Here is a 26,239-nt window from a genome sequence, read left to right on the forward strand (position 1 = left end):
ATTTAGCAATTGTTGAAGCGCTCATTAGCAAGGGACGCGATTATTGAAGTGTTGATCACCGTAAGAGATATCTCTCGTCCATAAAAAGAAGAAGTTTTTACTTTTTTTTTTCATTAATCCTCTTTAATTTATTTTTTAGTGTGACTTAAATGTTGGAGGGGCTCTATCAAAGTTCACCTTGCCCTCTCTTCAAGTCTCTTTCTTAAATTTGCTGAGATCTTTTGTTTGAAAAACCTTATTACTCAGCGTTCCAAAGGAAGTTGATCAATTGAAACTTGTTGCGAAGAAGTCGATTTATTAAAATCCGATCTAAAAGAAATCTAACTTGAAGCGAACCTCAACCTTAAATAAGTCGATGTAATCAAATTGACTTGACGTATATCCAATCGATCGAAATTATTCGATTATGATTACTTTTGTCATTCCATCCTTTAATCTCAGATCAGATCGTGGGTGTATATATTATAAAAGTTGTTTTTTTTCAGTATTGAGAATTCAGTTTCCTTATTTTTTTTAAAAAAATTGTGATCATTAAAGAAAATCACAAAATAGTGGGAAAAGACCACAACTTGCCTTTAAAAAAAAAAGAGAAAGAAAGTAAGATGTTAGAGTGGCATTTCACATCACTAAATTCTCATGCACCTCATTCATTTGAGGGAATATGATCCAATCCACTCAACCTTGTCTCTAATGTGGTGGACACCCCCCAATCCATCACAAAATCCAAGTGGGAAATTTTGTTTCACTCCTCGATTCATCACAAAATTATCACTTTTTACCTCTCGATGCGGAATGATCGTATCTAAATTTCGAACTATGTTAAACATCTATATACTTAATGTTTTACTTATGTATTGCACAATCTACGTACTCTATTTAAAATTACGTATCAATGTAGATAATGATATAGTAGGAGATAAAATCTAATAACATAACAGGATCTATATAGTCAATTTCATCTAACGGAATAAGACTTAATTGCTATTATTATTATACTTATTATACTATTATACATTATCTGTAACAAATAGTTTCAAAATAATAATTACCATTAAAAATAATAAAATAGTATTAAACACCCCTTAACAAAGTACAATAACCACCAAGTGTAGTATGATCCATATGTTAGAATATAATAATTGCCATTAAAAATATATAAAAAAGAATGGGGTTATAAGACAGAGATATATATATTGTACGAGGCCTTTTGGGTCAGTCTAAAAATAAAATCGTATGGATTTAAAGACAATACTATACCATATTATATTATATATATATATATATATATATATATATATATATATATCGATATACTACTAACAAGCCTTCATGGAAGATCCTTAAAAGAGTGTGATTCATATGTTGAAGCAGACTTGCTAAAGTGGACAAAGATTCTAGGATTATAAGATCTATCAAAGCAGGTCTATGCCCTGATGTCATATGGCCAACTGCAACTTCCTGATTTATCTGTGGAGATCACAGAACGATCTTAGCCTAGACCAAGAAGGGGTTAGTTGGGTGATAATATCATAAAGAAAGTGGATAATATCATACCATCATAATCATGACACAAGAGATATTAATTGTTGAATAGTTTAAAACTCACTCTAACAATCTCAAAATTATAATTGCCATTTTGAAAAATAAAAATAAAAAAGAGAATATAATATAATATAATAGTTGGTTTTAGTCGAGAGTTTTGGCTATAAAAAAGGGACTGAAACTTGTAACTCCAAGCTAACTCATCCCAACTGCTCAACTGCCTCCTTGTCTTTAAAATACTCGTGGAGTGGAGGAGGGAGGGAGGGAGGGAGGGTGGAGTGAAGCATGAAGGCAAGGTCTCTTCTCTTGGCCGTAGCTCTGACAGTCCTGGCGGTGGCAGTCATGGCTGCAGCGGAGGCAAGGCAGGTGGAGAAGAAGCTCAAGCCCACACTCGGCTACTCTGGAAACAGCATCGAGAACCATCACAATATACCCAGAGATCAGTTCAGCGGCGGAGGTGGCAGGCGGCAGGCGGTGGCTATGCTATGCCACAGGACAGCTCCCTCCCTACGGAGAGGAAGGAGGTGGCCAAGGCAGTGGAAGTGGAGGCACCAATTAGGAATAAGTTTGGTGTTTATGAAGAGTAAGTGTGGGTTTTGAGTTTTGTTATTGTTGTTGTTGTTGTTATTGTTGTAGTATTTCGAGTCAAAATAAGTGGATTACTTAAAAACCGAGATAAAAATGATCTACGGATGGATTCTAAATTTGTACGCGGATCAATTTCTTACCTATTTTGTCATCACGACCAACTCTTGGCCGCGAACCACTCTTGTGACTCGGCCACTAATCCATGGAAGCAATCTGGCCTCACAATACAATCACAATAAGTGGATTCTATAAGAGTCGAGATAAGTTTCATTGTTTAGTTGATGTAAAAAATGATCCGCGGATGAATTCTATATTTGTTCATGGATTTACCCAAAATTAGATGCAACGAGATTTTCATCCTTTGTTTCTAGCTCTCAATTATCATTATGAACAACTAATTTGTGACTCGGCCACTAATTTGTGGTAGTGACTCACGGTCTACTATGAATCGCGACCGTGAGCTCCAATCTGTGTTCTTTTTCTTCTAATTTTCCCCCTCTTTTATCCGCGCTTCAAAGTAAACGGAGAATTCGATCTAGTCTCTATGTGAAATCCTAGTGAATTTGATTTAGAAGTTACTTGAGGAGGAGCTCAAGGAACACAAAGAGTTGTAGTGATCGACTTGTAGGGGAGGCCTAAAGTGGGAAGCTAGTAAAAGCCTACTTGGCTAGCTTAGTGCCTCACACAAAGTTCTTCAATCTTGCAAAATAATCCACTTAATTAATGCTGCTTTACAGAGACATTTAACCTTCCACTTCATTGACTTTGACTTTGACTTTGGTGAAATTTCTCTACACGTGGTAGGAATTCAAATACATGCTACAATAATTTTGAAGTGAATTTAATCGAGTTAAAATATATTGATAAAAAATAAAATGATGTAATTAAAGTAAGATAAATATTTAATTTTTGTTAAAATTCAAATGGGTGTTTGATTTTTATAACAGTAGTTACTTATTAGCTTTTACACATTATAAAAGCTAGTAGGAAGCTGTTACATATTATAGAAGCTACATGCTAACTTCTACACATTTGATCATGATTATATTATATTTATTTAAAATATAATGAGTATTATGGAATCCTCATTATTTATTTTGCTAATTGAAATATTATTTTAACCATTCAAGTTATCATCAGAAAAGTAAAATTAAAATGATATAAAATTCATTATTGTAGAAGCTTCAATTGCAACTTTTATATTATAGAAGATAATAGATATTGCTACAAAGTTGTAGAAGTCATATGCTAACTTTTACATACTTGATCATGATTAAATTATATTCATTTGAAATGTAATGAGTGTTTTAGAGTCTTCATGGTTTATTTTGTTCATTAAAATATTATTTTAATTAAGATTATCACTGAGAAAAATAAAATTAAAATATATAAAATAATTATTGTAGAAGTTAATAAGCTAGTTTATATAATATGCAAAAGCTAGTTGCTAAATTCTATATATCCAAATGATAAGATAATATGAGAATATTTCGGTGGTCAGTTCAAGTCAAATGAGATATCCATTTGACTTATAAAATGGGATGTTCATATGATAAAACTCAAATGATGAGTGTCCTTTTAATTTTTATCCAAAAAATATTTTAATATAATAATATTTATAATAATAATTTTAATTAAGTTAAAGTAATTTTAATTGTTACCAAGCCTTTCATATATGGTGTTTGGAAACTCTTCTCCTCTTAATCTTTTAAAATTTAAGCCTTGAGCTCTTGTACCTATAAAAAAAAAATCTGTCACCTTAGTTGCCCTCTAGAGTCGGTCTCACTGGTATGAAGGAAGATAAATTCAGATGTATAGACATGAAACATATGATGGAGTGAATGATAGGCCATGAGTTCTCGCAAGATTTGATTCGACTTGAATGGTTATTGATTAACTTTCTTTTTCATTTTTTTCCCCATGCGGTAGGGTTTTGATGGCTATAGGCATCAATAAATAACATTATGGCTCGTCTTTTTCTCTATCTACAAAATTTCAAAGAAATTTCCTCTAATGAGTAATGAGTGTGATAACGATATAAAAGGATTCTAATCCACATAATAATAAAAATAATAATACTTTTATTAAATGAGTTTTTAACTTTTTAATTCTCACTCTAAATAAAAATAAATTTATATTTGATAAAAATAATCATTTCCTACAACAAAAGTTGCTAAATCTACACAAATCCGTTATATAAAACAAATCGCCGCTTCGCTACCCACCAAGCACATCACGACAAACCGTTATATACTTTTTGTTTTGTCTGGGCGTGTGATATATGGCATATTTATAACACCCCCCTCTCGTAGCGGATCTCGCTGCCCGTTGCCCGAATCATGCCAAAAAGCAACCTTGTCGCCTGCTGTCGCCATGGCTGGTGGCTCCATGGATCTTATCGACGTCGTCGTCTCAACTTCCACAACGCCCACGCACCTCCCTTCCGAGAGAGAAAGCCACAGGTGAGGCTTTCAACGCCCCCGGTGGAGCCACCGCGCCTTGACTTCTTCCAATTCGCTTCCCACTTTCCGCCTTTTTTTTTCCTTCGCCCATTCTGTCCCGGAGGAACAATATTTTGGTAGGCTGTTGCTTATCTCACTGCTTTTTTCTCCTGCTTGAGTGCTGTATCTGCGATTTGTTCAATTTCTGCCCGCGCCGTGCCCTTTCCTCGCGGAAAGATCAAGTCTTGGTGTCCAAGGTTGTATTTTGAAAAGAAGGGTGTTCCAGTTGAATGAAGGTCAGATTTTGGAATTGTTTACTGAATAACTTCTGCAAAGATCATCTGCTTTTGCTTATTTGATTGTGTGTTGAGTGTGTTCATCTGTCTAAGAATCATATAGTAGTGTAGTTTAACTAATTCCCAATTCAGTTCATACAAGTATTGTCTACTGCTTGACATATCATTGTTGATGAACTGACCACAGAAATATTAGTGAATTCTGAGTTTTAGAGGAAAAAAGTTAGGTTTGTGACCTACAGCTTAAACTGTGGAGACTGTTCGGGCGTTATTCTAGAATTGTTACTACAAAAGCTTCTTTCTTGTAGATATGAGAAGTTATCCCCTGAAATTCATAACAGAAGTTTGATTCTTTTAGATGAACTGCTTTCATTTCTCTAATGGAGAGAAATCAACATCAGGGTCAAGGAAGTCAAGATCCACTAGGTCGAATAGCACTAGATCTTCGGATCGTGATAGGAGAAGATGGGAATCTGACTCCAATTCTTCGCTCGACATGTTTGCTTTCTCTGGACGAAGTTCCCGGTTCCCTAGCCTATCACAGAGGCCAAACAATGTCAAAGTATTCACCTTTAAAGAGCTGAAAAATGCCACGAATAACTTTAGCCATGCACTAATGATCGGGGAAGGTGGGTTTGGATGTGTTTATAGAGGCACAATCCGGAGTCCCAAAGATCCAAGTACCAGCTTTGATGTTGCCATCAAAAGATTGAACCGTGGAGGCAATCAGGTAAATCATTTCTTGTTCTTTCTTTGTTTACTGTCGCAAGATGCTTCCAAATTCCAATAAATGCAGTAACATTTGCTTGTCTCTATTGCATCGTCTTTCAGAATGGATGAATTTAGCATCCTTTATTGTCGTTGTTATGCATAGATAAACTAACAGCTGTGGACACAACTAACTATTTTGGTATCAAATATGTCATAATTGTATTAATCATAACAGGGACGAATTGAAGGGCCTGGTGGTTCATTTGGTATAGAAGTTAACTGTCGTAAACTCTTTATAGTTTTTATGTAGTTTTACGATTTGTGTTTCATAACTGAAATTCTATCATGGTAAGTTTCATGAGAAAGAGTTTCTTGCTAGATCACTCCCCTGTGATCTTGAAATATTTTGTGTACCTGCCTGAAATTAATAACATCTTGCTGATGTCAATGTACATACCTATTGATGTAGCCAAAACCAAGTCGGAGAAGAGCTTCTGTATGTATTATTATCTTCGTCTTGCTCTCTTGTTAGATTTAGATTATGATGAACCAGACCTTTTTCATGTACACTTCATTGCTGGTAATTAAGTAAACTCATGTTCGTCAAGCTGAAGTCTACTCTATTTGCCTTTCAGGGACACAAGGAATGGATAACAGAAGTGGATGTTCTTGGGGTAGCTGATCATCCAAATCTTGTAAAGTTAATTGGATGTTGCGCTGAAAATGATGAAAGGGGAATCCAAAGACTTCTTGTATATGAATATATGCCTAATAGGAGTGTAGAAGATCATTTATCACTTCGCTTTGCTACGACTCTATCATGGTCTACAAGACTTAGAATAGCACTCGATGCAGCTCGTGGCTTGACATACCTGCACGAAGAGGGAGAATTTCAGGTTCTCCTTTTCTCCTCATTCCTTTGGATTTCTGTGATTGAATTGCAATTCAGCACATCAGTTGCTATCTAGAGTTTGTATTGCATATTACTATTGCATATAGGAACCCAATTCTTTGTGTTATTGACGTCTAACTTTTGATTTACAGATTATTTTTCGCGACTTAAAAACATCAAACATTCTTTTGGATGAGAACTGGAATGCAAAGCTGTCTGATTTTGGTTTGGCCAGAGAAGGACCTGTCGACGAGTCAGATCATGTTTCAACAGTGGTACGCACACTCAGAAGCTACTTAAGATACCTTAACATTGTTATATACTATACACCTTATTAAATTTCAGTGCGATAATTTTGGTTGATCTCGGGGCACTTCTTTGTAGCTAAGTTGAGTCCATACATATAAATTTTTTCAGATACTTCTAATTCTGATAACAAAATCTTACTTTTCGAATCTTTGTAACAGTTTACTGACTCTTAGGGTTCAAACATCAAAGAATCAAACTCATCATCATCATCATATTGTGGACTAGGCTAGATGAATTTCAAACCTCTAAAGAACCTCAAACAATCTGTTACCAAAGTTTTGACTGTTAGTAAGCTCTTGTTTGTATAAATATTCATAAACGGTTTACCGAATTCCTAACTATCAATGCTGAAGCATGATCTTTGTATTATCGCACCCGATTTCGCAATTTAGATTTCGCCTGTTATCCAAGTTTGAATGTACAATTCGAATTTTTAACAGGTTGTAGGAACAATGGGATATGCAGCTCCAGAGTACATCGAGACCGGGCGCCTTACCACCAAGAGTGATATCTGGACCTATGGCATCGTCCTTTACGAGTTGATTACCGGCCGGAAACCGATGGACAGAAACCGGCCGAAGAAAGAGCAGAACCTGCTGGAGTGGCTGAAGCCATACACATCTGATGTGAAAAAATTTCACATGATTGTGGATCCAAGGATACAGGCAGAATACTCTTTGGAACAAGCAATGGAACTAGCTGCGGTCGCGAAAAAGTGCCTAGTGCGAAGCTCGAAGCTAAGGCCGAAGATGAGCGAGGTGTTAGAGATGGTCGAGAGGATTGTGCGCGGCAAGGAGATTGGAACTCTTCCATGCGTTTTGAATCCGGGGCACGAGGTAAAATGTCGTGGAGAAGAAGAAAGTGTGCGAAAGGACTTGAAAAGGGATGTCAGCAGTTCAAGAATCGACGAAAGTAGATGGTTCCTGTGGCGACCAAAGCTCTTGAGAGCTCAATGGCTATCGAAATGCCAATGGAAATGTGAGAATCTTCCTTCACCTAAACAATGCCAAACTTGCTCCTGATTCTGAAAGAAATGCAGCATTAAGCAGTAGAAACTTTTGTGTTTGTGTATTAAGTTAAAAAGACTTCAAATAGTTCTTAACACTCTATTAGATGGGGTGACAGAAAGTTCATTACGGAAGGAGAAGTGAGGGGAATGGAGAGAAAGGAAGGGGAAGAGAAGTATTTATATTCTTCTTGTTTGGGAGGAAGGGAAGGTTCATTAACGTAACATGTGTTACCTTGTTTGGGAAGAAAGGAAAGAGAATGAATGTTAAATATATAAAATTATAAAAATATCTTTATTTTTTAAAATAAATTTACATGTGAAAAAAATATATATTGTTTATTAAATCGATGTAAAATTTTTCTTACCAAAATTATGTTGTGAGATCAATTAAAATTAATATTTATGATTTAAATAAATAAAAAAATTTAAAAAATAATGAGTAAACATACAATAAGCATGTGAAATATAAAATCTGTATACTTTGGTATGACAAAGTATACAAATGATAAATCAATATTTTATATATATATTTTTATAAAAATTTACTGATGTAAGAAAGGAGTGAAAAGATCCTGCTCAGCTAGAGAAATTTAAAATTTTAAATTAAATAAATTATTTAAGAATTGATATTTTAAAATAAGGATAAAATTGGAATAAATAATATTTAGAGTTTTCTTCTCTTTTCTTACATCTTAAATTGGAGTGGAAAAAAATCTCCCTTTTCATATATAAGAAAGGATAAAATTTACTTTTCCCTCCTCTTCTCTCATTCCTTTCCAAACAAGGTTTAAAGTTCCTTTCCTCTTATTTACTCTTTCTTCCCCTTTCCTCGTCTCCTCCCTTCTGTAAAGGTGGAATCCGCTACTCAGTGGCTCCACACAGTGGGGGTTCCACGATCATGATTCGAACTTTTGTCCACTTTTACAATTCTATTTCGTCATAATCAACTCAGTTATGTCCCAGGGACTCCTCATCTCCTCCTAAACAAAGCGTGTAAAGGGCTAGTTCTATATATAATTAGTCCATTTGAAGTGCTAGGTAATTGAATTATAAAACAATGTATAATTTTGATTATAATTATTTAATAATTTTGAGCATGTTGGAATAATTTTGTCTAAAATCTATAACAACATCCAACAATAGTATTTCAGAGTATATTATTTTGACGATAAAAAAATAAAAAAATATTTTAAAATAATATTTTTTATTTACCTTCTGTTTACTTGGAAGGGAACGGAAAACCTATTCTTTCGGCGGATAAAGTTGAGAGAAAACTTACAAGAGAAGGAACGAATAAAAAAAATAAAATTACATAAATATCCCAACTAGGGTTTTTTTCCTCCTCATCGGCTCCGGCGATTCCTCTTCCCCGCCGACTCCTCTCCCGCGATCCCGAGACCACCCCTCTGCTCCCCGCCCGCCGACTCTCTCCGGCGATCCCGAGACCCCTCTGCTCCCGACTCCTTCTCCCGCGAGTGCTCCACCGCCCTCCCACCATTGCTGACGCAACTGCCGCACGCCGCCTTTCTTCGCATCTGATTTTAAGGCAAGATTTAAACCAAAGATCTTACTGATCCACCTGCTTAAACTAGTTAGTAACGTCGCCCATTGAATGTTAGATAGCATTGTATCTTAAGATCGATTAGTAAAGGGAACTGTGCGGATCATGTGGTTAGTTTGGAGGATTGAATGTACAATTCTAAATGCTCATTTGATTAAGTGCTTAAGACGTGTATGGTTGGTGTAATCAGAAGAGTAAACTAGACCTCAGTTTAGTGGTCATGACTAATTGCAGCGATTCTATCGGATAAATGGTGGTTATTGATCAGTTTGAGTTTAACGCAGAAAGTGTCATTCTTTGTTCATGCTTCTACGCGAAGTGCCTTTGCATGCTCACATTTAAAAATTAATTATCAAATTGAGATTGTGTTATAGATGTTTTTAAGGTTGATTTTGATACTCACATAGAGTGAATGCAAGCTTATTAATTTTACTATCAATGTTTGAATGTATGATATACTCGATGCTTATACATGGTGTGATATGGCTGTCTATGCTCATGTGATTACATTAAGGGGCTGTGTCATTTAGATTTTTGTAATTGTGATTATATGGTCCTAAAATTTAGCTTGCCAACACACTGGAGAGCGCCATATGATAGATTGGTCACCAATGAGTGTGTATTGTTAGATGAAGTGCATTTGAGCTGCTGTAGTTTTAATGGTTGAACGTGCGTGAGCAAGCACTATATAACCCTTTGTAGTGACAGTGTGAAGGGAAACCCATATGCCTATGCTCCGATCCACTTGTTGACATAAATGGTGGCATTCTTGACATTTCTTGCGTGTTGTTGTGCTGATGTGTAGTGAGTTATGTGGTAATTGAGTGGCTTGATGCATTTGAGTGGGTGATTTGCTAACATGATATAGCATGGATACATTGAGTTGCAACCGGTGAGATAGTAACTTAAGGTTTCCTTGATAACTTATGCAAGGATCAACAACAAACTATTATAGCACAGCATGTGCTTTGGTGACATTGTGTTACATTGATGCTTAATTCTTTGATCGGAGTTAGATGAGTTCATCTAAGATTGAATTGTCTTTTGTGTTTGTATTGTTATATCATTGTGAGGCTTATCGTATATCTTACTTGCATTCATACTACCGTATGCTTACTGGCTTTTTCTAATAACAATAGCTCATACTTTCCTCGAGTTTCAAATTTTGTTCCATGATGCTCTGATACCGTGGAGATATATAGTTTTTAATAGAGTTACATATATTCGGGCAATATTTATCCTCGGGTAGATTGACTTTCAGGCTTGATAGTTATTGCCCTAATTCTTTTCTTCAGAAACCATCAGAGAGGATTTCTTCTCCTCTTTTCTGATATTTATTCTTCCTAATCATCACAGAGAATCAAGGGAAAGAGACAACGTGAAGAATGTTCTTTCACATAACACTTGAGCGGAACATGCAACTTCACCCACGCCACTTTGGTCCCCACCTCCGTGACAAGCTTGTCGCCAAGCTTATGAAGGACGTAGAGGGCACATGCAGGTTCACATATTGAACTACTCACTCTTACTCTTTGTGAAAGTTGGAAATATTCCTTATTGTGGAAGTGTTTTGATGGTTTTTCGTGGGTGATGTAGTGGACGTCATGGATTTGTGGTGGCCATCACAGGAGTAGAGGATATAGGGAAGGGACTCATCCGTGAAGGAACTGGCTTTGTGACCTTTCCTGTTAAGTATCAGGCAGTTGTCTTTCGCCCCTTCAAGGGTGAGATCCTTGAGGCTGTGGTCACCATGGTCAATAAGGTGTGCCCATATTTCTTTGTTTATGAAGAAACAGAAGGTTATTGTAACTTCTTGGTGTTCTCTGTTCTTCTAGAAAATTTATTCTCTTTTTATTTTAATCAATTCTCTAAGCTGGATGTTTATCCTTTATGTAATCCAATTTTTTATTTCTTATAAAAGGAATATGATGCCTAGCTTTTTGGGATTGATTTTGCTGATGATAGTATGTTTTTTCTTTGTGCAACTGCCTGCAGATGGGTTTCTTTGCTGAAGCAGGTCCTGTGCAGATCTTCGTATCAAATCATGTGAGTATAATCAAGAATATTCACATATTAATTTCTGTATTTGCAGGGTATATTTTTGAAGATGTTTACTGTCTGCACTTTCTTGTTTATTTTCTATATTTACAATTTAAGGGGAAGAAATAATTTCATAACTGTTCACCAGTTCTTTGATAAAAATATGTTTTTTAAAAAATTTATTTTGATGTTCCTTATTGGATGTTTTTGGTTGACTGTTTGTTTCTTAAATTTTTAGCTGATCCCTGATGATATGGAATTCCAATCTGGAGATATGCCAAACTACACAACTTCTGATGGATCGGTATGTTATCTTCAACTCTTTGCTCTGTTTAAAATTTGTCGCATAATACCTTGTCTTAGATTCTACATCAAAGTTTATTGGCGTTTCTAATGTTTGATTAGTTCCATAAATGTTTTGATTGGCCTACATTAAAATTTATTGCCATACATTTCACAACCGAATAACTGCAATTCTATTTTTTTGGTCCCTCCGAATAGATGTTTCCTGTTGGATATGAAGTTTTAGAGGCTCATGTAAAACGTGTTTTCTTTGTCTATGGTTATATTCACAATTTTTAGGTCTTGAACTATTTGCGGTTTGTCCCTTATCCTTTTCTCTTTTGCTAATTGTAATGAAGCATTCGATTTTTAATTGTACGATCAAAACCTCTCTAGAACTCATTTCAGAATATTTCCATCAACGTAGACTCAACTCCAAGTTGGTTTGCTTAAGAGTTTAATGAAACGAAATTCTAAATGAAATTCTTCGGTGCAAACACTTTTTCTCTGAAATTTTATGCGTGATTATTGATATCAAACTAAAGGTCTTGGATGTGTGTGCTGAATCCCCTTTTTTCTGCTTCTTTCAAGATGATAATTACAATCAAATATCACCAAATTCTCTGAATCAGAAAAGTAGACTAGGTATGCTTCTGAATTTCTTACATGGTTAGGTATTTAAACTATTGCGCCATGTAAGAAATTTAAGAAGTCGAACCGAATTATAGTTTCAGAACTAAGCAAACCTTTCTTGGCACAGTTAACAGCTATCTATTATGGTACACTATTTAAATGCATCACCTTCGAACTATTCTTCTTGATCTTTATCGGCAGAGATATGATGTGATTTCCTCTGCTTCATGAACTGGTTTAACATCCTCATGTTTTTCAGGTCAAAATTCAGAAAGACAGTGAGGTGCGGCTAAAGATCATCGGTACTCGTGTCGATGCCACAGAAATTGTATGTCTTCCTTTGCATTTCCGTAATATTATCATCATTATCCACTGAATGAGGTGTTCCTATTCAGTAGTTGAACATTCACAACAATCCAACTTAATGAACTAAATTAGACATTAAGGTTACATACGACGAACCATACTTCTTTGATTCAAGCAATATTTGTCTATAAATGCAAAGTTATCTTACTAGCATTTTACATCCAGATTCTAATTTCTTGGCTGCATCTGTCTCTCTTCCAAAATTGCAGTTCTGCATCGGCACTATTAAAGATGATTTCTTGGGCGTCATCAATGATCCGGGCGTCACTGCTTAGTGAATCAACTCAAAATATTTAACATCAAAGGAGTGGTGCTGATGTTCTTCCTGAAATCTAGCTGTGCCAATGTGATCTAGTAATCTTCTGGTGCACGCTGTAATTGAGTGGTTGTTAAAGTAGCTGTTAAAAGGTACACTAGATCTTTGCTTAATATTATGCTTTAATGTTTAAGGAAGATCTCATGCCTTACAGTGTTGTGTTAATATTAAAAAATGTGTTAAGATCTCATTTTATTGTCAAAATGAATGTTTGGAACCGTATTGATATTGGTCAACATCACTGATAAACACCATGGAGACAACACCATTGGACTTTGAGAATGGGATGTTTCTCACTGGCCCAAATATCTGAACATTATTAAATTATTAATGGTAGTTTTATTGGATCGAGAGGGGACATCCTTGGAAGGCATGGCATTGTTGTCTTAAACTGGAGTTAGAATATATTGGTCAATTCCATCTTCTTATTATTTGTGCCTTCCATGCATGCAGAGAAAAGCTTAAACAATTGTGGCACATTGTTTAGGTCAATCTTTGACCATTTACAGGGGCGTAAACGAAAGTCGCCCCTGAGTTATTCAGGTCTTAATTTGAATAAAAATTTATTCAATTAAGATAACGAGTCGAATATGAATTTAATTTTTAAAAATATTATTGAGTTGAATTCAAATTTGATAATATTTAATTTGTGAGCTCATAAATATACTTGTTTAGAGGTTTATGAATTGTTAAAAAATTTGTAAATATATTAGTTAAGAGATTTATTTATCATAATATATATATATATATATATATATTATATAAATTATAAATATTATATATTAATAAGTCGAGTTTGAATTAAGTTCGTTTAATTTTTAAATGAGTTATTTTTTAGTCAAATTTGAATTAAGCTTGTTCAATTATTAAATGAATTATTTTTTAATCGAATTCAAATTAAGTTCGTTTAATTTTTAAACGAGTTATTTTTGAGTCATTCACGAACTATTTGATTTTATTATGAGTTGAACTCGAATTTAAGAATTAAAATTTAAATCAAATTCGAGCTGAGCTCGAGCCTATAAGAAAAATAAACTGAGTTCGAATTCAAACTTTTCACTATTTAATTTAGCTCGATTCAATTATACCTTTAATTGTTTAGTCAACTCCTCTACTTTATTTATAGTCAGGGGTGAAAAAAATTGATTTAATCGAATTAATCAATGGAATGTAAAAAATTCAGTTTGATTATCTCTAAATTTTCATTTATTAAAAATATTAATTATTTTGATTAATTCTATTTGATTTTAATTTTAAAATCTCTCCTTCAATTAAATCAAATAAATAAATTTATTTCATTCATGTCCATCATAATGATTAGAGGAGATAGAATCCAACATATGATTTTGTATGATTTTCAATGATATACTTAAAATTGCTATTAGCCATTTGATAAGCAAGCATACGTTTTTAAAATCATCGACTAAAAATTAAAATCAGATAGAATCTATCATTATTAAAAATTCAATTAATTTGATAAAAAGTAAATTAATTAATATTTATGATTTATTTAATTTTTATTAAAAAATTCAATTAATTCGAAAAAGATTAAATAGATTAAAACGTTCCATTTGAAATAGATTGCTCAACTCATAACTCTAATCGTACAATATTTATGAAATAGTCAATGAGATATTAGCAAATAAAAAAAAAAATTTCTGAGTTCTCCTCATTTCATTAGTATAACCTCATCCTCTACACCAATGAGAAAAGAAATTAAAGCTAACCACTTCTAAGCGACTGCTTGCCTGCCGGCGCGAACAAAATGCAAACAGATGCTTAATTTGTCTCAAAACTGAAAAACTCATCGCGATATCTGTCTCGATCAGTTTAGTTATGAGCCGGCGCGTGTGTCTTCGGTCCCGCATAATCCAAATCGAACCTCGGGTCCTCCTTCAGCACTCGGTGATCCCTTAACTGTCGCAAAGCATCACCAGCCAAGTCGCCTCCTCGACTTCGGTACTCTCCGGCCACCGTATCTCGTTCCGCCTTCCGACCAGCACCAATCATGAACAGAGTGCTTCTAGCTTGGCATGGAGGAAGAAGCGACGATAGAGTTAAAAGAAGAGCAAAGAAGTGTAGAGCAACAACAGAAGACATGGCTGAGCGAGGAAAAGCACAGTGAAGGGCTGCACTGTGAATATATAGGAAGGGAGTAGGTTAGGGATAGCTGGGATCAGGGCTACTGCCTGCTAAATAGCAGGAGGATCTATAATAATGTGGTGGGTGAGGGAATAGGTCGAACAGGTGGTGGGCAATGCATGGAGACAGTGCACGAGCACGTACGCGTACGCGATCGAGGAGGTGGGCGTGCCGCCGGGGGGACTGGAGAGGCGGGGATAGCGAGACGGGCGGGAGTCGGAGTGGGATCTTGGGCTGGCTCGGTGGCCGCGGCGGGTGTCGGGGAAAGTGCGCGCAGGGCAGCGCGAGTCGCGGCGCGGAGGCCGCGCTCGCTGGCTCCGTCGCCTCCACGCCCGCGTTTTATTTAAGCTCGCGGTCATTTCGAGGCGCGAGGGGTTGTTTTTATATTTTAATCTGCAGGGGCCTTTTCAAAGTATTAGGCATTTATTTAAGTAGATTTGAGATGATCTATTCTTATCGAAAGGTGGTTTAAGAGTAGAATAAATAAAAAGTCGAATTGAAAAATTACAATTGATATATTATTATTAATCATGATCTTTTTAAAATAATTGTTCAAAATTTGATTTGATTAAATCTTTTAAGAGGGATTAATGCATTGAAAATTTGAGGGTTTAATTTATACTTCAATTTTCAAAACAAAAATTAAAGCCAATCCTATATCTCCAAAAAATAAAAAAAATAGGCATTTGAATCATTTAATGGATCAAATTAAAATTTTTAAATTTGAATTATAATTTAAATGATTAAAGTTACCTAACTTTATCGAATTCGATCCTTAATTTACTTGAAGAAAAAAATAAATTACGGGCAATCCAATCGTAATCAACTCAATTATTTCTCGGAATCGATTTGTACTCAATGTATGACTTAAAATACGCCTGCTTCATCATTATTGGACTTAGGTCCATGATTAATCGTACTTCACATTGCATTCATAGCAAACACAGTCGCTTCACTTATATTTTATATTTTCGATTTCACCCCGGGGCATGATTAAATTAGTCTAAAATAAATAAAAATTAGGGCAGATTGTTAAATTTAACCTTTTGTTTTAGTTTGAACTCGACAAAGATGAGATAATGCTCTCCGCTCCGTTAATGAGCCCAAGTTCACGATTTTTCATACTTTGCACTATATTCACAACACGATGGCTCCACCTATATCCGACCGTGTCAAAAATAGATTATTGATCGATCAAATATCTTTACTGTTGCACCGTAAAAAAAATATTGAAACAAATAAGGTTAGGCTGCCCTTTATTTTTGTTGCCATCGAAAATGTCCTATTTTTTTAAATATTAAAATAGCTTCTTATCTTATTTTTCATTTTAAAAATATCTTTATTCTAATATTATTATACCAACTACTAAAATGTAAAATAAAATTGCTCCTATTTAAATTAAAAATGGTTACATATAAAACGCTCTTATATTAAAATATATATTTTTCAAATTTAGTTTAATTGGTTTCAAAAATTGTTATAATACATCAAATAAAATTATTCAAAGCTCTATAATAATGTTGAATAATTATACTTTCAAAGAAATTGAATGCGATGATATTATTTTAATATTTTTTAAATTGCGGTTCTCTTGATGCACCTTTTTTTTAATTTTTTTAAAAAAATTTATTTTAAATTTAATTTATTTATCCCCGAACTAAATATTACATCTATCTCAAAAAATACCGCCACGTCATCCATGCTGACGTCAGAAAAAATCCGTCGGTTTCCGGTCGCAATTCGAAACCCTATCTTCGATCCCTATCTCAATTATAAATACCAGACCTTCGCGGCGGCCGTCTCCTTCGGCAACTGCGTGCTTTTCTCAGCGGGAGCGGCGTCGAAGAAGAAGAAGGGGGCGAAACCCGATGCGGCGGAGAAGCATCGCGCGGCTGCCGCCGGGGAGCCTGAGAGCCTCTGCCGACGCCTGAGGAGCTGGTTCGCCGCTGATAAGACCGTCAAGCATGCGGTGCTCGAGATGCAGCTCGATGGCCAAATCTCGACGCTGAAAGCCCCCCTGGTCGCCGACGCCCCCGATCCCACCGCGATCCTCTCCGACGAGCTCCTCCTCCGCGTCCTCGCCGCGCTCCCTGACTCGGTTCGCCTGTCTGTCTCCCTCGTTTGCCGGCGATGGCTCCGCCTCGCCGGCCGCCTCCGCCGCTCCGTCACCGTCCTCGACTGGTCCTTCCTCTACCGTCGCCGCCTTCCCATTCGCTTTCCCGACCTCGACGACCTCGACCTCGTCCCCGCCTCCTTCGCGACCCCTTCGGATGCTGACGCCGGCGTCGTTCTCTCGAAGGGCGCCGTTTCCTTCTCTGTCGACGCCGGCGCGGACCCTCCCGTGGGCGAGTGCCGCTTCCTTGAGCCGGATGTCATCGATCGTGGTCTCGTTATTGTTGCCAGCGACTGCCCTGGTGTTCGGAAATTGTCCTTGGTTGCCCTCGCTTCGGAGGCCGGTGTCAGGGCGGTCGCCGAAGCGTGCGACATTCTGCAGGAGCTAGAACTCCATCGCTGCTCTGATTTCGCCCTCCGTCCCATCTCCGCTTTCAAGAACCTCCAGATACTGCGGATAGTGGGAGCCGTTGAGGGTTTCTACACAGGTCCTAGTGTCACGGACATTGGACTCACGATGCTGGCCCATGGATGCAAGCGATTGGTGAAGCTGGAGCTTGCTGGTTGTGAGGGTAGCTACGACGGCATCTCAGCGGTGGGGCAGTGCTGCGAGATGCTTGAGGAATTGACGATATCAAACCACCGGATGGATGCAGGATGGATAGCTGCATTGTCCTTCTGCGAAAACCTGAAGAAATTGAGATTGCAGAGCTGCAGGAGGATTGACGCTGACCCAGGGCCATTGGAACACTTAGGAAGGTGCCCCAGCATCCAGACGCTTCAAATGGAGCAGTGCCAGCTGCGTGATAAAAGAAGCTTGGAAGCACTGTTTAGGGTGTGTGAGGCAGTGAGAGAAGTCATGTTTGAAAATTGTTGGGGACTGGATGATGACATGTTTAGTCTTTCCAGCATTTGCAGGTACATAATGCCTCTCAAACTTTTTTTGTTTTTCTCTCAATTTGAAGATTGATTTTGGAAATCTTCTTTGTATGGTTTAACTCCATTCATCTGATTTTCAATAATTCAGTGTGAAAGGTTGTTCCCAACTGAATCTTGGACGTATACTTTACCTTACTTGTCCGCAAGCTTATATGAAAGAAATGATTAGCTCTTATCTGTCACTACGTCTGATATCACTCAATTCATACCGACTACTTAGCTAGGACGTCAATGATGAACAAACACTTTCATTTTATCTTAAGGAGATTTATGAGTTCCCAATTTCCAATGGCTATTAGTTTTATTCAGAGATTAGTTGTTTGGTGGCCTTTGATGGTGAGAACTGTTTTTTCTATATCAAAAAGTCATCTCACATGCTTCATTCTGATATATTATCCTGCAGTAATACAAAATGGATCTTTAGCAGAATAGTTGAATTGGTTGTTCAGGTACTTTCAATTATATCTAGGTTCTTCTACTTTCATCAAATGTGAGTTTGTATCTTGAATTTTATTATTTATCTTATGGTAAGTCTTTAATCAATCAATATTGATGAATCTAATCCCTTACACTTTTGTAAACTCATCTAAGTCCTACTCCTTAACCATTACTTTCCCAACTCTCTCTTGCATCATTTAACAAAATAGGATTCTTAATATCCATTTCTTGCCTTTACAAATTAATAATCATCATCAAGCCCTGTAAGTCACATTTGTTTTTCTATTACATATTAACTAGAGTTTCTTTTTCTTTCTTTCTTTTTAAGACACCAAAGTGGTTTATATATTGAAGTTCATCTAGTACTAAGGTAAAAGATAGACTCAAGCTTATCTTTATCTTAAATGTAAATACTAAGTTCATCTTGTACTATCACAAAAGACGGAGTTAAGCTTGCCTCAAGTGTAAAGCTACAATTATTTTAAAATCATTTGTCATACCACATTAGTTGTAACACTAGTAACTACACTATTCCACATATCGTTTTTCACGTTGATATATTTACTAGATATTCTTTTCCTCTCTAAAACTCACCACAATGATTGTATAGGGACTACTTTATTTTTCAAAAAAAAAAAAAATCAATAGAAGTCATAGCAACTTTATCTACAGCTAGAAGAGTATATGTATTTAACTAGGAAAACTCTAGCAGAGGAATTTTTTGATACTAGTTAACCATGTGATATTAAAAAGCACCAAGGACCTGAACCAACAATGAGCATAGCTAGTGTTTGTTGTGTCGAGAGCTTAAAAATCTCATGCATTTATTGAGAGAAGAGAACATGACCTGCTGACAAGGGAATGAAGGAGAAATCAGACGTATAGAAGACTACCTTTATATATATATATATATATATGTATATGTTTATATAGACAACTCTAATACATTGTTCTAACTCTTGTAAACTTGGTCTATGAGCCTCTTGGATTAGACCACTCTAATACAAATGAACTAATTATGAATCAATTCCATTTTAAGATTAATTATGATAAAAAATGATATGATATGAAATTAAATACATTATTTGTTGTAGTATAGATCTAATTGATTATTGACATAGAGGATCATATAGCTTCATAACCTCTTGGAAGTGTGCTTGCTGAATTCAGAAAGTTCTTGAGGATTTCAGAGGAGGTGATGATGGCTGTGATCTTTGCAGGCATTAAGAGTGAAAGAGCAGTGACTGGGGACTAGAGTTGGGTGTGTCAAAATTACATTGGGGATGTGATCGTGTGAGGACGCGAAGTATGAGAAGTAAGAAGGGACTGTGCAATGCAAGGGATACTAGTTGTTGGGTAGGTGTGATATTTTATGAGGATAAAATGTAAATCATGACTGAGCTAAAACAGTCCTTTTGGTTCTTGAAGCATACTCTGAATTCAGATACTCTTTTAGTTTTGTTTCTCTAGCTATTTCTTATTTATTCGATCGAGCTTTGCTCATCTAGTTGCTTTTGATTGCTCTCTTCAGGTACGTGAGGTCTCTCTCCTTAGAAGGCTGCTCACTTCTAACCACAAAAGGCTTTGAATCAGTAGTTTTATCATGGATCGATTTGAAGAGACTGGAAGTCATCTCATGCAATAATATAAAGGATGATGAAGTGTCTCCTACCCTAACAAATCTTTTCTCAACCCTCAAAGAGTTCAAGTGGCGACCAGACTCCAAATCCGTCCTTGCCATGGGCCTCTCAGGGACGGGCATGGGGAAAAAGGGGGGAAGATTCTTTAAGTAGATGTGAAGCTTAGTTACCAACAGAGCTGATCACTAACTCATTAGCAAACAAAGGAACTTTCATACAATCATACTGAAGCATGCATTGGTGCATATTGATGAAGTGATTCACTGCTGTAACTCTACACAAACTGGGTATCTGGATGTCAACTGTGATTTTAAAGAGTCCTTTTACAGGTATTTTATTCTTTTTCTTCTGTAAATAGGTGGAATCCGCTACCATAACAGTCTCACACGATCAGTCCCACGATTATTTATGAGGAGGTAAATTGAGAAATTGTAATTGGTCATGATGGAGGAGGCTATTACTTGACTTTGTCGAGATTCGAACTCTTATCCTCTTCTACAAGTTTGTTCCGTTGTAATTAACTCAGCTATGTCTCGAGGGCACAGGTATTTTATTCTAAAAGTTTCAAGTTTAGAGCGAATAGCTGTTATTTATGAATCGAAATCTCATTTTCTTTAGGGTTCTTTTATGTTTTGCTGCTCAAATTGAATTATCTCTAAAAGCAGATTATGTCGCAGGGTAATTGCAGCCGAATTCATATTCTCTTCTTGTGCCCTCAGATTCTGTGCAGCAGGTGCGTGAATTTTCATCCCAAACTCTTAATCTGTAATGGCTAATGACTAGGAAAGTTTTTTACCTCGAATTAATTTTAATTTTCCGTAGGATTTTTTAGGCATTATTCTCCTGCCGTCATTCGTCACGTGACCCAGTTTCTTCTTTAATCGCTTTCATTCTGACACAGTTGCTGGCGCCCTAACGGAACGTCACGTGCTTTCGCCATCCCTCATTATTAAATTTGTTTTTTTGTCGTTAATGGCAAATTAATTGAGAAAATTAAGCTCGTTTAATTAGTGGAAACATTATTAACACTACCAAGGGGAGGCTGTGCGGCGGAGGAAGCGTCTGGGTTGCTGTGCTGGGGGCGGAGGAGGAGGAAGAGCTCCTTCTGGCGCCGCAGCTCCATGACCCTGCGGTGGGAGTTGGAGTGCTGCATGAGGACGAAGGTGGGGCTCGCCGCTGGCCTGTACTCCGGCACGAGCCGCCCGGACTTGTACCTCACCCCGCACGCGTTGCACAGCGTCTTGGGCCCCAGCGGGCCCGTCCTCCACTGCGGCGTCTTCTCCGACTCGCAGTGGGTGCACCGCCGCGGCGCCGCCCCGCTGCCGCTCCCCTTCTTCCTCCGCCCAGAGCCGTCCGAGAAAAACTCGTTGGAGGAAGAGGACGACGAAGACGGCGAGCTCAGCGCCAAGGAGGCCCAGGCGGTGGACCGGGGGCGCTTGCGCCCGATGTCCGTCCTCTCCGCTGCGCCTGACCGCGGCGGCGCGATGTCGGGGACATCGCAGAAAGTAGACTCCTCCATGAACCGAGACAACCACTCGAGCTCCGCTTCGTCCTCGCATTGCTGCACCAGTCCTCAAAAAACCTCCATTAACCACCAATTCCAGTACCAAAATCACAAACAAACAACTCTGTTCCATTCCTCACCGGAACATAAAGATCGAGCGAGGTCTGCTCCGCCTGGAAAGCAGTGGACAAGGAGCTGCTTCCTGCGGTTCCAGACTTCTCCGCCGCCGAGTACAGATCACTGACACCCTGGCCGGAAACGGAAGGAAATCGGACGCTGGCGGCAGCGGCGGCCAGAGAAGTGTCACTTTGATTTGGTGGTGGAAGAAGAGAGGCAGAGACAAAGTTGGCAGAGTAACAATCCGCCGCCGGCATCTCCCTCTCCGGCGCCATGAATTGATTCAACCACAGGATGAACACAATCTGAGAGGGAGAAAGGAGAGTGCGAGCGGGGATGAAGATTGAAGAGATTAATCAATAGGATCGGGGTTGGGGGTATTAAAAGGGGAGAGCAGTTCCCGCACTGCCTTCGCCCATCTCCGCCACCACCACCGCCTCCTGCTCTGCTCCTCCTCTCCCTCCCTCTCCCTCTTTAAAGCGGAGACGTGCTGCTGTTACTTTAAAGTTTGATATATATCAAAATGCATTTTTGAAAACAATAATAATAAACAAATATTTAATAAAATTTCTTTTTAGTTCCATTATATTAAACAAAAGTGGCATAGTTTATACATTAGAATTGCTACGCTGCGCGATGAAGAATTCGTGATCCGTGCATGACACTCGTGATCCACCGTCATTGTCGTCGCCCTCGCTATGCCATCTGACCACCGTCGATCGCCGTCTTGGCCACGATCGACGCGCCACTCCTCGGCATTTCAGCTGGCGTCGGATTCTGACTGGATAGTAGTAATCTAAATTTGGTTGGAAACAATCGCCTTCCACTCTGTGGCCACTGTCAATGGTGATCCGGCCAGAGACTAGTTGAGTCCTTTCTCGGTCGGTCTCTGGCTGCGATTCGGTCGGAATCCTGTCCGATCGCCGTCGATAGTGGTTGCGTTGTTTTCGACCAAATCATGATTGAATTTCGATTAAATCACGGCTGAAGATCGACCGAGGAAGGATCGACATCTCGCAGATTCTTCGTTGTGCAACGTAGCATTTCTCGTTTATACATAATATGATTGATACGAAGTCGGTCCGACTTCACGTGAGGTAGAGGTTCTCTCACGTTTCCGCACGTGGACGCCGGCACGTGATTTCGAAGTGTAACCGGCTTAATTAAGTAATTAAGCAAGCATTTCTTTTTCATTAACAAAAAAAAAAGGTGTGATTCGTTTCGCACGTCGGCGGGGGGAAGCGGCGCGAGTTCCTCGTGGGGGCTTTCTCTGCCGCTGCCGACGCCGACGCCTCACGCACGTGGAGCTCCTGCGGCCGAAATGCTGCATGTGGAAAGCACGTGATACCCAAAAGCAAGATGCATATCATTATGTCCAAGGTATAACTATGTTTTCCCCTGGATTTCCTAACTCTGCCGAGATATGGACAATCTTATGAAATAACTCCAAAACAAACTTGTATCTGCCACATTTTTGTCAAGGAACATTTCTCATAATGTGAGCTCCATGATTGCTTCTGATGGACTCATGCATCATTATGTTTCACATTATAGCTAGATGATTACTATGCCTTCATCTCAAGGCCACAACCTAAAACTCCAATAGTTAAATTACAGTTCGGATATAATTGACACCACATAGTTTCAACTTTCAAAGGCTTGAGTTATAACTACTCTCTCAAAGAATTGACAATAAGACAGTTGCTACATTAGTAGTATATATATTATCTTAGTATTTCATGAACATAAGCTGTCTTTTATAGGCTGCAAATGAAACTACTTTTAAGACAGTGTATTAACAAGGAGGGGAAGCTACTTATCACTGAGCAAATTTTGGACTGGGAACCCTGCCTGAATAGCGAGATCAAGTGCGAGCCTTCGGGAATGGATTTGCATGGAAAGCAGATTGTCTCTTTGAGCCGCTGAGCAAATCCAGTGATGATGATAAAGATGCTGTTTCTCCCCCGCTGTCGCCTATACTCAGCTTCGACATGCCTACGAGCTCTTCCACGTTTATGGGTGCCTTTGAATGCACTGCTGTTGGCTTTATAATTTCATGTGCTTGATCTGGGGTCTCTGATGTACCTCCTGACCAGTAAGGGGATGCAAATTGAAGAAATGGGGGATAATATGTTGGGAGAACCATGGTGTAAGTGCACTGGGGAGCTTCTGGAATTGGGACGACTGTTTCTCCCAACATCGAGTCATTAGAATCCATCGATTCGCATTCCTCGTTCAGAGTTGGAGGTATTGGAGGTGGCTTGTTGCTTTGTAACTCTGATTCTTGAAGGCCCAATGGAAACAGTTGTGGTTCGAGGGGCTGACAAAATAAAAGGAAATCAATCATACAGCCTCAATAGATTCAAAGGTAATCTACATGAACTGAGATAGTTTCTTTCTTCCAACTTCTATCCGCACATTATACTTGTCGTAATTTCTACACTGTATAATATCATTTCTTCCAACACACCCGAATCTATTTCATTTGCATCCATTAAAAGGTAGGAAAGAAAAATCATGGAGATATTCTAATCTGTTTTTTAGTATCAAACTATGAGCAAGCTATAGGCCTAGAAGGATGACAGTAAACAAACACAGAATGACTAACATTTAGTATTATGCAGGTCTCAAAAATGGAACAACACAATTGTTCTATAAGGCGGCTCAGGCAATACAATGCAAGCAGGCACTAAAGTATTTCTGTGTGAAACAGAGGGAAAAAGGGAGTAACCTCATCAGGTACCATATCGAAAAGGCTTGATCTTCTTTTTCTTCTTGTCATGTTGGATTTACGAATAAAATATTTTTGAGCATGGCTAGCTACTTGAGTGGGTGTTCTCGACACCACAAAATTGCGAGATATGCCTCGCCAGTCACCTTTGCCAAGCTTTTGCAAGCCAAGTAAAAACATTCTATGCTCTTCTTCTGTCCATGGAGTACCTACCCATGCCACATACAGAAGTTCATAAATCAAATATCCATAGCTCATAAAGAAACAGCAAATTTGATGCTGAAAAAATGGAAAACAAGAAATTGAATGTATATATGCCAATAATACTTTAGAGGCCAGTGATTCAGATAAGAGTGATCTCTCCTACCCAAAGTTATGCTGGACAAAATTAACCAAATTGTGCATAGATCTCTATTAATTCACCAATTGCACTCAATTTAGCATCATCTTTACAACAGACAAGCTGTGGGGATCTACTACCCCAGGGAGCAAAAGAGCAGGACAACGTAGTGCAATGCAAAATGTGCAAGGGCTTGTTCTTCAACTCAAACCAGAAGTTGAACAAGCTATTCCCCAAAGGAATGCTAATCCTTGGCTTTTAAGAATGTGGCTAATTGTTCTCACTTGCAAAGGAGAACATTTATGTGGGTCAATCATCCTCATAGCTTCCTTGGCATGAGCTATGTGCAATGATTGTAAACAAGATCTTATCCAAACAAGATATGCAGGATGTTTCTTCTACTGATTCCAATGTGCAAAAGAAAGGCCATTTCATGCAAGCCAGGAAAAGATGGATTCTCTTTCTCGTGTTCTCTATAGATGATTCCTATGGCATAAAGCAGGACAGATGCATACACTTCAAATCATCGTTCGCCGCGTATGAAGGAGAAGCAATCATTTTGCCTAAAGTACACTTACCCTTCTTCCGGTCGCGGCAGCTGGAGGACGAACCCTTCACGAAATCCTCCGAGGCGTACCCATCCCCCGCGGATACGCCGGCCGGTTCCGGCCCGTCGGCCGGCGACGCGCCTCCGCTGGATCCGGCGAGGAGGGAGAGGTTCCCCATACTGGCGCTCTTCCGTACGGACCCGTCGAGCCGCACGCCGAAAAGCTTGACTCCGCGGTTGGGGCACGTCCGCGAATTGTGCCCGTCGTGGTTGCAGTGGGAACACCGCCGCGTCATTTCCACGCCCCACCGTCTCCTACGCCTCGCCCTCCCTGCGCAGACCCCCGGATCGCCGCCGGCGACGAGGAGAGCGGTGCTAGGGTATTGCAGCGGGAAGGAAGGGGGGGATCGGACACGGAGAGAGAGCGCGAGAGGAGAAGACAGAGAGGAAATGGGGGACAAGAAGATTTGGAAATAAGATAAAGGGTGGAAATCCTGTCGCACTCATCTACAGTTACCCGTGATTCCCCCCCGGGAATGTGGTAAGTATGGAAGGCGAAGCTGCCTTGCATTTTCTCGACGGGGCCCCCACGTTGGGTCGGGTATGGTTGTGGGTACGTTGAGACGAGGAATCAGGCATTAATTGGTTATATATAAAGACACGAAAGAACGCGGGTGTGAACACGTGGCGGACCGCAAGTGGATTCGCAATGAGGCGGTTCCCCACTGGCGACAGAAATAGAG

General features: G+C 38.6%; 5 protein-coding genes across 5 annotated transcripts; 3 read left to right on the plus strand and 2 right to left on the minus strand.

Moving 5' to 3' along the window:
• Positions 1 to 4,744: 4,744 nt before the first annotated feature.
• LOC141831981 (serine/threonine-protein kinase PCRK1-like) lies at positions 4,745 to 8,025 on the plus strand. Its single transcript, XM_074719434.1, has 5 exons — positions 4,745 to 4,867; positions 5,226 to 5,597; positions 6,214 to 6,474; positions 6,623 to 6,745; positions 7,220 to 8,025. Exons 1-5 carry the CDS (start codon positions 4,862 to 4,864, stop codon positions 7,799 to 7,801), a joined length of 1,344 nt encoding a protein of 447 aa, XP_074575535.1. The 5' UTR covers positions 4,745 to 4,861; the 3' UTR covers positions 7,802 to 8,025.
• Positions 8,026 to 9,117: 1,092 nt separating this feature from the next.
• Positions 9,118 to 13,417, plus strand: LOC141832189 (DNA-directed RNA polymerase II subunit RPB7). Its single transcript, XM_074719676.1, has 7 exons — positions 9,118 to 9,334; positions 10,706 to 10,850; positions 10,946 to 11,111; positions 11,345 to 11,395; positions 11,628 to 11,693; positions 12,564 to 12,632; positions 12,880 to 13,417. Exons 2-7 carry the CDS (start codon positions 10,735 to 10,737, stop codon positions 12,943 to 12,945), a joined length of 534 nt encoding a protein of 177 aa, XP_074575777.1. The 5' UTR covers positions 9,118 to 9,334; positions 10,706 to 10,734; the 3' UTR covers positions 12,946 to 13,417.
• Positions 13,418 to 16,827: 3,410 nt separating this feature from the next.
• On the plus strand, positions 16,828 to 20,731 carry LOC141832536 (F-box protein At5g51370-like). Its single transcript, XM_074720032.1, has 2 exons — positions 16,828 to 18,158; positions 20,149 to 20,731. The coding sequence occupies exons 1-2, from the start codon at positions 16,828 to 16,830 to the stop codon at positions 20,408 to 20,410; spliced, it is 1,593 nt and encodes a 530-aa protein (XP_074576133.1). The 3' UTR covers positions 20,411 to 20,731.
• A 529-nt stretch (positions 20,732 to 21,260) lies between these two features.
• LOC141832537 (GATA transcription factor 4-like) lies at positions 21,261 to 22,153 on the minus strand. Its single transcript, XM_074720033.1, has 2 exons — positions 21,902 to 22,153; positions 21,261 to 21,818 (listed from the first exon to the last, which is right to left on the minus strand). The coding sequence occupies exons 1-2, from the start codon at positions 22,151 to 22,153 to the stop codon at positions 21,261 to 21,263; spliced, it is 810 nt and encodes a 269-aa protein (XP_074576134.1).
• A 1,434-nt stretch (positions 22,154 to 23,587) lies between these two features.
• On the minus strand, positions 23,588 to 25,924 carry LOC141831709 (transcription factor MYBS3-like). Its single transcript, XM_074719115.1, has 3 exons — positions 25,528 to 25,924; positions 24,610 to 24,818; positions 23,588 to 24,198 (listed from the first exon to the last, which is right to left on the minus strand). The coding sequence occupies exons 1-3, from the start codon at positions 25,790 to 25,792 to the stop codon at positions 23,743 to 23,745; spliced, it is 930 nt and encodes a 309-aa protein (XP_074575216.1). The 5' UTR covers positions 25,793 to 25,924; the 3' UTR covers positions 23,588 to 23,742.
• Positions 25,925 to 26,239: the final 315 nt, after the last annotated feature.

This window comes from Curcuma longa, chromosome 7, assembly GCF_044706935.1.
Source record: "Curcuma longa cultivar G26 ecotype Majalengka, Jawa Barat chromosome 7, ITB_CL_G26_1.1, whole genome shotgun sequence".
Classification (NCBI taxonomy): domain Eukaryota; kingdom Viridiplantae; phylum Streptophyta; class Magnoliopsida; order Zingiberales; family Zingiberaceae; genus Curcuma; species Curcuma longa.

Coding starts and splice junctions, on each gene's coding strand:
- LOC141831709 (XM_074719115.1), bottom strand. CDS start 25,792: ATGACGCGGCGGTGTTCCCACTGCAACCACGACGGGCACAATTCGCGG. Junction 24,819..25,527: donor CTGCCGCGACCGGAAGAAGG/GTAAGTGTACTT, acceptor TGGCATGGGTAG/GTACTCCATGGACAGAAGAA. Junction 24,199..24,609: donor TCGATATGGTACCTGATGAG/GTTACTCCCTTT, acceptor TTATTTTGTCAG/CCCCTCGAACCACAACTGTT.
- LOC141831981 (XM_074719434.1), top strand. Junction 5,598..6,213: donor TGAACCGTGGAGGCAATCAG/GTAAATCATTTC, acceptor TTTGCCTTTCAG/GGACACAAGGAATGGATAAC. Junction 6,475..6,622: donor ACGAAGAGGGAGAATTTCAG/GTTCTCCTTTTC, acceptor TTTGATTTACAG/ATTATTTTTCGCGACTTAAA.
- LOC141832189 (XM_074719676.1), top strand. CDS start 10,735: ATGTTCTTTCACATAACACTTGAGCGGAACATGCAACTTCACCCACGC. Junction 11,112..11,344: donor TGGTCACCATGGTCAATAAG/GTGTGCCCATAT, acceptor AACTGCCTGCAG/ATGGGTTTCTTTGCTGAAGC. Junction 12,633..12,879: donor GTGTCGATGCCACAGAAATT/GTATGTCTTCCT, acceptor CCAAAATTGCAG/TTCTGCATCGGCACTATTAA.
- LOC141832536 (XM_074720032.1), top strand. CDS start 16,828: ATGCTGACGTCAGAAAAAATCCGTCGGTTTCCGGTCGCAATTCGAAAC. Junction 18,159..20,148: donor AGTCTTTCCAGCATTTGCAG/GTACATAATGCC, acceptor TGCTCTCTTCAG/GTACGTGAGGTCTCTCTCCT.
- LOC141832537 (XM_074720033.1), bottom strand. CDS start 22,153: ATGGCGCCGGAGAGGGAGATGCCGGCGGCGGATTGTTACTCTGCCAAC. Junction 21,819..21,901: donor CGCTCGATCTTTATGTTCCG/GTGAGGAATGGA, acceptor GGACTGGTGCAG/CAATGCGAGGACGAAGCGGA.